Source organism: Suncus etruscus, chromosome 2 (assembly GCF_024139225.1).
Source record: "Suncus etruscus isolate mSunEtr1 chromosome 2, mSunEtr1.pri.cur, whole genome shotgun sequence".
Lineage (NCBI taxonomy): Eukaryota > Metazoa > Chordata > Mammalia > Eulipotyphla > Soricidae > Suncus > Suncus etruscus.
In genome coordinates this window covers 49,669,233-49,682,353 of record NC_064849.1, presented here as the reverse complement: position 1 = coordinate 49,682,353, position 13,121 = coordinate 49,669,233, and the positions used below count along the sequence as shown (strand labels likewise).

At 44.2% G+C, this 13,121-nt stretch overlaps 1 protein-coding gene across 1 annotated transcript; it reads left to right on the top strand.

The window, feature by feature from the left end:
• The first annotated feature begins 1,619 nt into the window (after positions 1-1,619).
• Positions 1,620-12,293, top strand: PNN (pinin, desmosome associated protein). Its single transcript, XM_049766583.1, has 9 exons — positions 1,620-1,797; positions 2,447-2,518; positions 3,180-3,248; positions 4,568-4,640; positions 5,686-5,780; positions 5,946-6,021; positions 7,842-7,997; positions 8,074-8,212; positions 9,880-12,293. Exons 1-9 carry the CDS (start codon positions 1,685-1,687, stop codon positions 11,280-11,282), a joined length of 2,196 nt encoding a protein of 731 aa, XP_049622540.1. The 5' UTR covers positions 1,620-1,684; the 3' UTR covers positions 11,283-12,293.
• The last annotated feature ends 828 nt before the right edge of the window (positions 12,294-13,121 follow it).

Below are 13,121 nucleotides of genomic sequence, written 5' to 3'. Positions count from 1 at the left end.
ACCATCCCCAAACCAGCCAAGACTGATCCCCAAGCACAGAACTAGGAGTAAATCCTAAGCAAGGCCATCTGTGTCCCCCGTCCATAATTCCCCAAAAGAATCTGGGTGTTTATTGTGAATGGCCTACAAGAGTTATTAAACAGGAAACAATCTATTAAGTACAAAATATACTGAATGACTAAAGCGCGTGATTTCACTGTGCTAGAGATTGTTTGTGTGTGTGTGTGTGTGTGTGTGTGTGTGTGTTTTCTCCCAACACAAGGCGGTATTCAGCGTTGACACCAGCTCAGTGTTAGCGGATCACTCCAGGCTGGTCAATGAACACTACAGGGTGCCCTGGATTCAACTGGAATCAACATGTGCCAGGCAAATTGACTTAATGCATGGAGTGATTTTGCTTTCTGGTTCACACCCAGAGGTGCTCAGAGGTTACTCCTGGCTCTGCTCTCAGAAATCACTCCTGGCAGGCTCCAGGGACCATATGGGATGCTAGGGGTGGAACCCAGGTCAGCTGCGTGCAAGGCGAACGGCCAATCTGCTATGCTATCACTCTACACCACACACCCCCAATGCTTGAAGTGCTTAAGAACCTATCTCAACGGTGTGGGCTTGTTCTTCAAGCCCTGGCACATGTATTTCATTTGCTTATCTCTATTTCTTTGCTTGCCTGCTTCCATCTGGAGAAGCCTGTTTTCTTTTGAACATAGAAGTCTCCCTCACATGACATGTTATGATAAAAGCTTTACACACACACACACACACACACACACACACACACACACACACACACTGATGGTGGATGTGAGATTTGGCTTCCACATAGAAGCAAATAATTGACTAGAGTGGCCGGAGCGAAAGTTCGTCCTTGCAAACATAGGACAAACCCGGGTTCGAATCCCGGCATCCCATTGGTCCCCAGAGCCTGCCAGGAGCGACTTCTGAGCGCAGAGCTAGCCGTAACTCCTGAGGGCCGCAGGGTATAACCCAGAAAGCAAAATCCACTCCATGCATTAAGTCAATTTGCCTGGCACATGTTGACTCCAATTATATCCAGTGCAAATTGCTTTGTCCATAAAACAAAAAAAAAAAAAAACATGAAAAAATGGATTAGATGAATAAGTTATCTTCCAATAGCTTCATTCGTGGCTTTCTTCTGCGTATTGACATTTGATCTAATAAGATGCTCAACCCCCTCCTCTCTGGGCATGCGCACCAACAGCCTAGCCGCACCCTCTCCTCCTCTCTTAATTTATCCGGGAGACAGGATTAAACCCGCCTCCGTCACCACGCCAAAGGAATTAGCTGAGATGACGTCATCCTACAGCTTAAAAGAACGAAAAAGCCGGCCTCCACCGCTGAAGAACGCCAGTCCCTAGAGCCAGCCTAAGTCCGCTTAAACCCTGAGCCTCACTCTCGATCCCGCCCAGTCTCTGCAGTCCCGCCACCCAGCGGCTCCTCGGAGGGGGCGGAACCCCACCCAACCGGCTTCTCATTGGCTCAGACGCCCAAATCCCCCTTTTCCAGTCGCAGAATGGTCGAATCCGGAAGCGCCAAAGCCGATCTTCATTGGCTGGACGGAGCTGTCCATCATCTCTCGTCGTTTCCCCACCCCCTTCCTCGCGCGGCGCGACAGCAGGCGCGGCCTGGAGCGCAGTCTCGTCTCGAAGCCTGCAGCGGGGAGAAGATGGCGGTCGCGGTGCGAACTTTGCAGGAGCAGCTGGAGAAGGCCAAAGAGAGCCTCAAGAACGTCGATGAGAATATTCGCAAGCTCACCGGGCGGGATCCTAACGATGTGAGGTGAGGAAAAGGCAGGATGGAAATGGCTGCTGGCGCCACCGGCGGGGCGCAGCCTCCCGCCCTCCGGCGGAGGTGAATTGGGGGCGGGGAGGGTGACCCTCGGAGAGAAACCCGCGGGCTGCAGAGAGGCGGAGGCCTGTGGGTGCCACCGCGGGCGGCGACACGGCGCGACCGTGAAGGCGAGGAAGGCAGAACCTCCCAGCTCGCTCGCCGCGTCTGGCGCGTGCCACGAAGAGATGAATGAGGCGCGCACGGAAGGGGCTTTGCTTCGGCTCATCCCCGCCTGGCTTTCCCGGGGGCCCGGCGGCCGCTTCCCGCCTTCGCCTCGCTCGCTCTGCGGACCCGGAACTGCAGCACAAAGCGCCTCTGCCCGGCTGGGCCCCGGCGCCCGGACTGAGGCCACGTGCGGGCTAAGCTAAGCTAAGCTAAGCCAGGTGGCTCGGGGAGACGAGCCGGCGGGCTGGGCGGGCCGCGGCCGCTTCTGCACGGGCTGCACGAGCCGCGGGCCAAGCGGGCACTGGCCGGCCGGGGCTTGGCGCCACGCCGCAGTCCATTTCTGCAGCGCGCTCTACGCGTCCTTCCCTTCCACCTGCCTGCCTTTGCTTTTGCATGCCGGATCTCTCATCGCCCTGTCTTTTTTTTCTTCCAGGCCCATCCAAGCCCGGTTGCTGGCCCTTTCTGGTCCTGGTGGAGGTCGAGGACGTGGGAGTTTATTGCTGAGGTAAGACAGAAGGGAAGGGGCCTTTGGACCCGGACTCACGTGGCAAAGCATGGGTGGCGTTGGGCCAGCTCCGTCCTAGATCCGAGATCTGAGATCCTAGAGCCTAGATCGCGCGAATCGGAGACACGCTAGGCAGAGTTTGAAATTTGCTTAGGCTCAGCCCCGGGGAAACAGATTTTTTCTCTCTTTTCCTCCCGATCCCCTTGTTAGGATGCAAAATTAGAAATTTGGATAGATTCAACATCGTTAACTTGATGAGTAAGCTCAGCCCGTGGAAACAGATTTCCTCTGTTGTCTTCCTGATCCTCTTGTTAGGATGCAAAACTAGAAATTTGATTCAATTAAAAAATCGTTAACTCGATGCGTTTTGGGAGGGGCAGGAATTTTTTTTTTTTAATGGCTTGTAGAAGCATCTAAGAATGAGTGCCCAATTTAAAGTGACTTTATTTGGGGAAGGAGAGGGGTTGGACCACGCCCGGTGATATTGTGGAGACCCTGTGGGGATGTTGGAGAGGAAAACTGTTGGCTGCTTGCAAGGCAGCACCTTACCCGCTATATCGTCAAGCTCCACGAAGATTTTTTTTTCCTCATTTGTTTTAACTCGTGATAAAAAGACATAACATCTTCAATTTCAAGTATTTATGCTGGAGTTTCATTACAGGCGTGGATTCTCAGATAGTGGAGGAGGACCCCCAGCCAAACAGAGAGACCTTGAAGGGGCAGTCAATAGGTACGTGGTGAAAGGATTCTGAAGATAGGCTTGGGTATATTTACTTCCTGAAATATTACAGGCAAAAGCTCAATAAATATTGTGGGCTAGAACTTCATTGGAATTCAGTAGTCTGATGCTTCTCAATGTTAACTCTTCTCAAGTCTTTTAAAACAGCTGGTTTCCTTACAAATTAGTTTTGTGAAAATTACGAGTTTTAAAATAACAGTCTTATTATTTTAAATAATAAAATGTATTATTTAATGGTAACATGGGATGCCGGAGTGGTGGTACTAGCGGTAGGGGGTCTGCCTTGCACACGCTAACCAAGGACAGACCGTGCATCCCATGTGGTCCCCTAAGCCAGAGGCGATTTCTGAGCACATAGCCAGGAGTAACCCCTGAGCATCACCGGATGTGGCCCCAAAACCAAATAAATAAATTAATAGTCATCAGATTTTCATTTTATTTACCTTACTTTGCAACAGTATGAAATTGTAGTAGTGGAGTAAATAACAAATTTTAGCAAAGGTCATGAAAACAACCGAGAAAACGCTTTTTCTGGAAACAGGTGCTACTTGTTTTTAGGGGTTTTTTGGTTTTTGGGTCATGCCCAGCAGCACTCAAGGTTACTTCTGGCTCTGCGCTCAGCAGTCACTCCTGGCAGGATGCTGGGAATCAAACCTGGGTCCTTCCCAGGTCAGCCGCTGCAAGGCAAACACCCTACCGCTGTGCTATCTCTCCAGCCCTGACTTGTTTTTAGTTTTTGGGGTTTTTTTTTTTTTGGCTTTTGGGCCACACCCGGCATTGCTCAGGGGTTACTCCTGGCTGTCTCCTCAGAAATAGCTCCTGGCAGGCACGGGGGACCATATGGGACACCGGGATTCGAACCAACCACCTTTGGTCCTGGATTGGCTGCTTGCAAGGCAAACGCCGCTGTGCTATCTCTCCGGGCCCTTGTTTTTAGTTTTAAGAATAACCTAACTAGCATGGCAAATACATATCAGTGTGTAATGAATACATTTTTACCCTCTTTTTTAGGGGAAGGAGTATAATAGGATGGAAACTGAAAGAATAAAACTTAAAATGAATGCTAGAAAATGTTACCATTTACTTCTGAACCTCTTATTTCTCTTGTTCTCTTGGATGGGGGCACACCCAGCAATGTTCATGGGTTATTATTGGCTCTGTACTCAGAAATCGCTTCTGGCAGGCTTGGGGACCATACGGGATTCCAGGGATCCAGCCCCAGTTGACAGTGTGCAAGGCAAATGCCTTACCCACTGTGTTATCACTCTGGCCCCAGTTCTCCTGTTCTTAAGTTATTTTTCTTATGATAGGCTGGGTGGGGAGCGTCGGACTCGGAGAGAATCACGCCAAGAAAGCGACCCAGAAGATGATGATGTTAAAAAGGTAATTAGGGGTCCAGAAAGATAATATAATGGTTAAGTGTAAAGGCACCACAGGCTGTACCCAAATTCCAAGGAGAATGGATCTTGGGTGGGGTGTTGCCACAGGAAATAATCCAAACCAGCCTGATAAGAATGAAACATACGTGTCAAGGGACCTTTCCAGAGAGATTGTCCTGACCACAGTATTGGGAAATTACCCCATAGGCAGGGGGAACCAAGCAGAAGACATAGACCTATGTACAAACTTCTTCCCATCTTGGTGGGGATAAAACATACATGTCCAGGGACGTTTCAGAAGAGGCTGGCAGATTGGTAAATTAAGACCATCCCCACCTTTGGGAGGGGGAACCAAGCAAAGGACCAATCTAGAAACTTTCTCTTCCAATCTAGGTGGGTCTTTGACATGTAAATAGGAAGCCATCTTTGTTTAGGGTGAAGACCAGTTAACCCAACAGTTAAGATACTTGCATACAACTGATCTGGGTTCTAGGCAGAGCACTACATATAATCCCACAGAGCTCCAACAGAAGTGATCCTGCATTTAGTCAGGAGTAAGCCTTGAGCACAGCACCCCTTAAGAAAAGAAAATCTGGGGCCCGGAGAGATAGCACAGTGGCGTTTGCCTTGCAAGCAGCTGATCCAGGACCAAAGGTGGTTGGTTCGAATCCCCGTGTCTCATATGGTCCCCCATGCCTGCCAGGAGCTATTTCTGAGCAGTAAGGGGTTACTGAGGAGTAACCCCTGAGCACCGCCGGGTGTGGGCCCCCCCCCCAAAAAAAAAAGAAAAGAAAAGAAAAGAAAATCTTTAGCAGAGGGAGATATTTCAAAAGGAACATTTGCATGCAGAGGGCACAGGTTTTAATCCCCAACAGTACCTGGTCTCCCACCAGCCCTGTCAAGAGTAGCCCAAACACATGAGATGTGGCTCTAAAACAAGAAAAAAGGGTAATTTGTGACTGAAACTACATTTTCCAGATAATCTACATTTTTATACATTTAATAGTAACTACCATGTGTTAAATTACTGAGTTTCTTTTCTCTTGCAGCCAGCTTTGCAATCTTCAGTTGTAGCTACCTCCAAAGAACGCACACGTCGAGACCTTATCCAGGATCAAAATATGGATGAAAAGGGAAAGCAAAGGTATCTTTCTGATTCGTGGGTTGGATGTGTGTGTGTGTTTAATAATGCAGTTTTAAGAAAATTTTAGAAATTCTTCAAGTATTTTTAGTGTGTACTTATAGGAAATGATAGTTTTGGAATGATGTGTATCCTATTGAATTTAATTTTCTTTTTTCTATTTTTTAGAAACCGGAGAATATTTGGCTTGTTGATGGGCACTCTCCAAAAGTTTAAACAAGAGTCTACTGTTGCTACTGAAAGGGTATATATATATTTATATATACATATATAGCTATATTTATGCAGTTTAACTTTTGCTTCCTTTTTTTTTGGCTTTTGGGTCATACCTGGCAGCGCTCGGGTTACTCCTGGCTCTATGCTCAGAAATAGCTCCTGGTAGGCTCAGGGGACCTTATGGGATGCTGGGATTCGAACCACCGTCCTTCTGCATACTTCTCCATACTATCTCTGCGGCCCCCAAACTTTTGCTTCTTTTAGGTTATCAAAGTAGTTGTTAATGGGAGGGGGCCACAACTGGCAGTGCTTAGGGGTTACTCTTGGCTCTGTGCTCAGAAATTACTCCTGGCAGATTCAAGGGACCATGTGGGATGCTGGGGACTGAACCAAAGTTCAATGCATGCAACACCATATCAACTTATCTGTCCTATGGAACCAGCCCAGTTGTTACTTTTTTAAAAAATGAATTGAGGGGCCGGAGCAGTGGTCCACATGGTAAGGCATCTGCCTTGCCCGTGCTAGCCTAGAATGGACCACAGTTCGATCCCCCTGCATCCCATACGGTCACCCAAGCCAGGAGTAGCCTCTGAGCGTCACTGGGTGTGGCTGAAAAACCAAAACCAAAAAAAAGAATTGAAATGTACTTTAAAAGCCTTGCAATACTAACATGAAGGCAAGGGAAAAGTGATAAAGCTTGACTAGTTCTTTTTGAAGTCCTGTGAAGTAATAGACTAACGTTAATCTATATGCTATATGCTACAACTATCTGGCTCTAGACAACTTACTAAGTTCTGGAACTCTGGCCATGTTTAACCAAAAGCATTCCATCTTCCAGTTTCCCCATTTTGTTTGACTAAAAGGGAAAACGTGGGGGCCGGCGAGGTGGTGCTTAGAGGTAAGGTGTCTGCCTTGTAAGCCCTAGCCAAGGAAAGATTGCAACTGTGGTTCGTTCCCCTGGCGTCCCATATGGTCCCCCCAAGCCAGGGGCAATTTCTGAGCGCTTAGCCAAGGAATAACCACTGAGCATCAAATGGTGTGGCCCGAAAAAAAATAAACAAAAAAGAAAAATAAAAGGGAAAATGTGTCTCTGGAGTTGAGCAAGTTAATTGCTTCTTATTTGTAGGCAGTATTTTGTATCTGCTATTGCATATTAGCTCTACAAGGTAACGTACAAAACGTTTAACATAAAGCAGTTGAAAGTTTATAAAAATACATGACTAGAGGCATCTACTTGCAAGCACTAGCCTAAGATGGGCCACGGTTTGGTCCCCCGGCGTCTCATCTGGTCTCCCCAAGCCAGGAGCGATTTCTGAGTGTATAGCCAGGAGTAACCCCTGAGCATCAATGGGTGTGGCCCAAAAAACAAAAATACATGACTACCTCATTGGTTACTTTAGTGGGGCTGAAGATAAGCAGTTAAGAAAGTCAGTGCTTTCTTTTATTAGGTTTATAAATAAAAAGAGTATTTCCTAGTAACAGATAGAGTATAGCCAGTCATGTGTTTACACATGGGCAGCCCAGGTTCCATCTCCAGCATCGCATGTGGTCCTTAGTACAGAGCTGATTCCTGAGTTCAGAGTCCAGAATAAATCCTGAGCATTACTATAAGTGGCCTGCTCTCCTCACAGAGGTTTTCCTAAGTTGTATTAGAATAGAACCATTTTTGGTAATGTGGCTAATTAGCATTGAGTTTTAGATTTTACAGAAAAAGATTTGGTCTCCAGTTTCTGAAAAATTAGAATCAGCCTTAAGTGTTAAATTTACTGGAATCTAGAATTATAATGTAAGATAATGCAACTAAAGTTATTTATTTTTGAAAATTAAGGTTTTTTTTCTTTTCTACAGCAAAAGAGGCGCCAGGAAATCGAACAGAAACTTGAAGTGCAGGCAGAAGAAGAAAGAAAGCAGGTTGAAAATGAGAGGAGAGAACTATTTGAGGAAAGGCGTGCTAAACAGACAGAGTTGCGGCTCTTGGAACAGAAGGTTGAGCTTGCACAGCTAGTAAGTAGTGTTTTAGAATTCTAAAATTGGTGATCTTTTTTGTTTACAAAAACACTGACATTTTACCTTTTTTTAGCAAGAAGAATGGAATGAGCATAATGCCAAAATAATTAAATATATAAGAACTAAGACAAAGCCCCATTTATTTTATATTCCTGGAAGAATGTGCCCGGCTACCCAAAAACTAATAGAAGAATCACAGAGAAAAATGAATGGTAAGTGTATATAAAGAGACATTGAATTTTTTCTTTTCTTTTCTTTTTTTTTTTTTTTGGTTTTTGGGTCACACCCGGTGGTGCTCAGGGGTTACTCCTGTCTGTCTGCTCAGAAATAGCTCCTGGCAGGCACGGGGGACCATATGGGACACTGGGATTCGAACCAACCACCTTTAGTCCTGGATCGGCTGCTTGCAAGGCAAACGCCGCTGTGCTATCTCTCCGGGCCTGAATTTTTTCTAAATGAATAAACTAATACACATTTGTTTCCTACCATTGTGACTTAATCAAATATAGTGTTTGTTTTTGGTTTGGACCACACCTGGCAGTGCTCAAGACTTTCTCCTGACTCTGCACTCAGTTAGTTACTCATAGCAGGACCATATGTGGTACTAGGGATTTAATCTGAGTCTAGCTTGCAAAGCAAATGTACAGTACTTTCACTCTAGCTTCAACTTAAAACTTAAAAGAAATAATTTGTTAGGTTTTAGGGCCCCATCAGTGTAGTGCTCAGGGCTTATTTTATTCCTCGTTCTGTTCAGCAATCACTCCTGACAGGGCCCAGAAGACCATATGTAGTGTGAATTGAATCCTGGCAGGCCAATTCCCATTGTGCATTCTCTCTGGTCCAAAATATAGAAAGTTCTTAATGTTTTTATGACAGGGGAAAGTGATGCACAGGTTACTCGATCAAGCCATGCTGTGCTCAGACTCCTCCTGGCTTTGTGCTCACAAGTGACCCCTGGTGGTATACAGGCATCAGCTATAGTTGGCCTTATGAAAGCTGAGCATTTTACCCTCAATACTGTCTCTCCTGCTCTGCTTTTGTGTTCCTTCAGTTGTTTTGTTTTGTTTTGGGGGGGGGGTCCATACCCAGCTTTGCTCAGGTTCATACTCCTGGCTCTGAGCTCAGATTACTTTTATCAGGCTCAGGAAATCATGGAATGCTGAACATTGAATTTGAGTTGGCCATGTACAAGGCAAGCTTCCTACCTTCTGTATTTTGCTTTGGCTCTTATATTTAAGTGGGATTACTTATTTTGTCTGGTATTTCTAGTCGGGTCTAAAAGGTTAATTAAATACAGAAATAATGAACATATAGTAACATAGAGGTGATTTGTCTACTTGGGCTCAAATAAAAAGTATGGTTCAGTACCATAAAGCTGTTTTTTTTTTTGTTTTTTTTTTTTGTTTGATTTTTGGTTTTTGGGCCACACCCGGCATTGCTCAGGGGTTACTCCTGGCTGTCTGCTCAGAAATAGCTCCTGGCAGGCCCGGGGGACCACATGGGACACCGGGATTCGAACCAACCACTTTTGGTGCTGGATTGGCTGCTTGCAAGGCAAACGCCACTGTGCTATCTCTCCGGGCCCATTAAGCTGTTCTTTTTTAAGAACTTTATTTTTTTTGAACTAGCATACAGAAAACTGTCCTGATTTTTCAGAGTTAAGAAATGTGGCTTAGCTTTATTTTACTAAATTTCTTGGATATGTAGTTTTCCAGCAGAACTTGACTCTTTTGTCAGTTTGTAAACATTTCTATAAATTTTTGTTATCTTTTTACCCAAGAATATTTACATAAATTCAGTGGTGTTTTGTAACCACTTATATTAGTCTTTGAGTGTTCTTAATTGTAATATTTAACAAATGTGAATTTTTATTCTTTAGCTTTATTTGAAGGTAGACGCATCGAATTTGCAGAACAAATAAATAAAATGGAGGCTAGGCCTAGAAGACAAACAATGAAGGAAAAAGAGCATCAGGTGGTGCGTAATGAAGAACAGAAGGCGGAACAAGAAGAGGGTAAGGTGGCTCAGCGAGAGGAAGAGTTGGAGGAGACAGGTAATCAGCACAATGATGTAGAAATAGAGGAAGCAGGAGAGGAAGAGGAGAAGGAAATAGGTATGATTCATAGTGATGCAGAGAAAGAACAGGAGGAGGAGGAGCAAAAACAGGAAATGGAGGTTAAGATGGAAGAGGAAACTGAGGTAAGGGAAAGTGAGAAGCAACAGGATAGTCAGCCTGAAGAAGTTATGGATGTACTAGAGATGGTGGAGAGTGTCAAAAATGTAATTGCTGAGCAAGAGGTAATGGAAACCAATCAAGTTGAAAGTGTAGAGCCTTCAGAAAATGAAACTAGTAAAGAATTGGAGCCAGAAATGGAATTTGAAGTTGAGCCAGATAAAGAATGTAAATCTCTTTCTCCTGCGAAAGAGAATGCCAGTGCTCTGGAAATGGAAACGGAGCCTGAGGACAAAGAAGAGAAAGAATCTGAGCCCCAACCTGAGCCTCTGGCTCAGTCGCAGCCTCTGGCTCAGCCCCAGTCCCAAACTCCACCTCAGCCTCAACCTCAGGCACAGGCACAGCCCCAGTCTCAGTCTCAGTCCCACACAGTCCTCCAGCCCCAGCCTGTTACCCAACCTGAGACTTTGCCATTAGCTGTTTTACAGCCACCACCTCAGGTTATTCAGGAGCCAGGGCATTTATTGCCTGAGAGGAAAGAGTTTCCTGTAGAGTCTCTAAAACCCACTGAGGTGAAAGTAGAACCGGGCTTGACGTCACATCCAGAGAGCAAGAACAAAACCAAAACTAGGAGTAGAAGTAGAGGTCGAGCTAGAAATAAAACAAGCAAGAGTAGAAGTCGAAGCAGCAGTAGTAGTAGTTCTAGTAGTAGTACAACCAGTAGCAGCAGTGGAAGCAGTTCCAGCAGTGCTAGTAGCAGCAGTCGAAGTAGTTCCAGTAGCAGCTCCAGTACAAGTGGAAGTAGTAGCAGAGATAGTAGCAGCAGCAGCACTAGTAGTAGTGAGAGTAGAAGTCGGAGTAGGGGCCGGGGACATAACAGAGACAGAAAGCACAGAAGGAGTGTTGATCGGAAGAGAAGGGATACTTCAGGACTAGAAAGAAGTCACAAATCTTCAAAAGGCGGTAGTAGTAGAGATACGAAAGGATCAAAGGATAAGAATTCCAGATCCGACAGAAAGAGGTCTATTTCAGAGAGTAGTCGATCAGGCAAAAGATCTTCAAGAAGTGAAAGAGACCGAAAATCAGACAGGAAAGACAAAAGGCGTTAATGGAAGAAGCCAGGCTTTCTTTGCCTATTCTTTGCAGCAGAAGATTTCTTGAGTAAAAGGATAACCTTTCCTTGTAAGGAGGATGCTGCCTTAAGAATTGCATGTTGTAAAAAGTCTTTTTGGAAAATACAAACTGTTTGTTTACCAGACATTCTTGTACTTTTTGCATAATTTTGTAAGAGTTATTTATCAAAATTATGTGAGGTTCCAAAATATGTAAAAATAATAATAATAAAAAAAGATTAACATCCCTTGTCATCTTTTTTAAATGCCCTGCATTCTTCAGTAAGAATCTGTATATTTTAATAAGTGTCTGTATCATATTGCTTTTGTAGAAATAAATGTGCATTTCTTTGATTAGCTTTGGGATGTTCTCGTTGACACTTGTACAATAAATACCCTCTTGATAACATTTTCAGCTTTTATCACTAGATACTGAACATAATTAGAATGTCTTTGAAGGTTTCCTCACTTTCATTTGCCTTAGATGAATTACTGAGTTGTCAAAGTCAGATCTTTGCAACTTTGAGGAGCATTCTTAAAATCATTTACTATTTTTCTGAGCTTGTTATTTTAAGCAGTTTCTCTTGAACCATATATTAGGTTAATTAAAACAATGTTTTGGTTATCATTTCCTTCATGATGCAGCATCACTTGTTTTCATGGTTATTTGTGTGATAAAGCATATACATCTGTTAAAATAATCACTTCCTAGGGGAGGGAGATAGAAAAGTGTATTCTAAATTTGGTTAAGTTTGTGGTCTTGTCTTAAGTTTTGTGTTGGCTCAAACTGAAACATGCCAGTGTGTTTTCAAAACTATTTGTTTAAATATTGTATGGAAGTTTACAAAATGAAGGAGACTCATCTACACTTGAATCTGTAAGCAAGGTAATATGCAAGTGTATTAAGTGATTAACATTGTTGTTTTATAAATTTGTACAAATTTGGAGTATCTGTTGCCCATTACTGTGTGCAAATAAATGTGGCTTAGACTTGTGACTGCTTAAGAATTTGTATTAACTTTTTGATGCTTTGTACTGAGCACTTTTTTTCTTTGCGGGGAGGGATACCTGGCAGTATTGAGGGTGCTGCTCACAGCTCCTTCCCAGGGGACCATCAGATGCCAGGGATGAATATGGGTCTCCTACATGCAAGGCCTGTATTGTAACCCTTTAAGCTTTCTACCCAAACCTCAGAATGCATTAATTGGAAACACCCCTTTTTACCTCATAATTTAGCATTTACTCTAGCTTTAGGTTTGGCTTTGGATATTCATTATACCTTCCCTTGACCAGTAAATGGTGACTGAAAAGCATTTTCAACATTGTTTAGACATTTTAAAAATGGTTTCTTGAAACAATTGTAGTAAATGAGCAAAACTTAATAGACTATAGGAAGTATCTGCCTCCATCCCTGGGCCAATTTATTTTCAGAGCTTCATTTAGGGATTTTAGTACTCTATTGGAAATTCTACTTTAGGGAGGACCTTATTGAGCAGTGTTTAGAGGGCTGTGAGACACTCCCAGTAATGGGTTCAAACAGTTTAGTGCTAGGGCCTTATAACTAGTAGTGAAGGGGAAGGAAAATACGCAATGCCAAGAACCAAAATCTGGTCCTTTTGTATACAGAGTATGTACCGCTGGCCTCTCATCTATTTCCCCAGTGCTGCACATTTTAGCTTTTGTGCCATGATGGGGAAAGTTGACAAATACTTGAAAGGATGATCACAAATTTTTTTTTTTTTTTTTTTTTTGTGGTTTTTGGGTCACACCCGGCAGTGCTCAGGGGTTATTCCTGGCTCCATGCTCAGAAATTGCTCCTGGCAGGCACGGGGGACC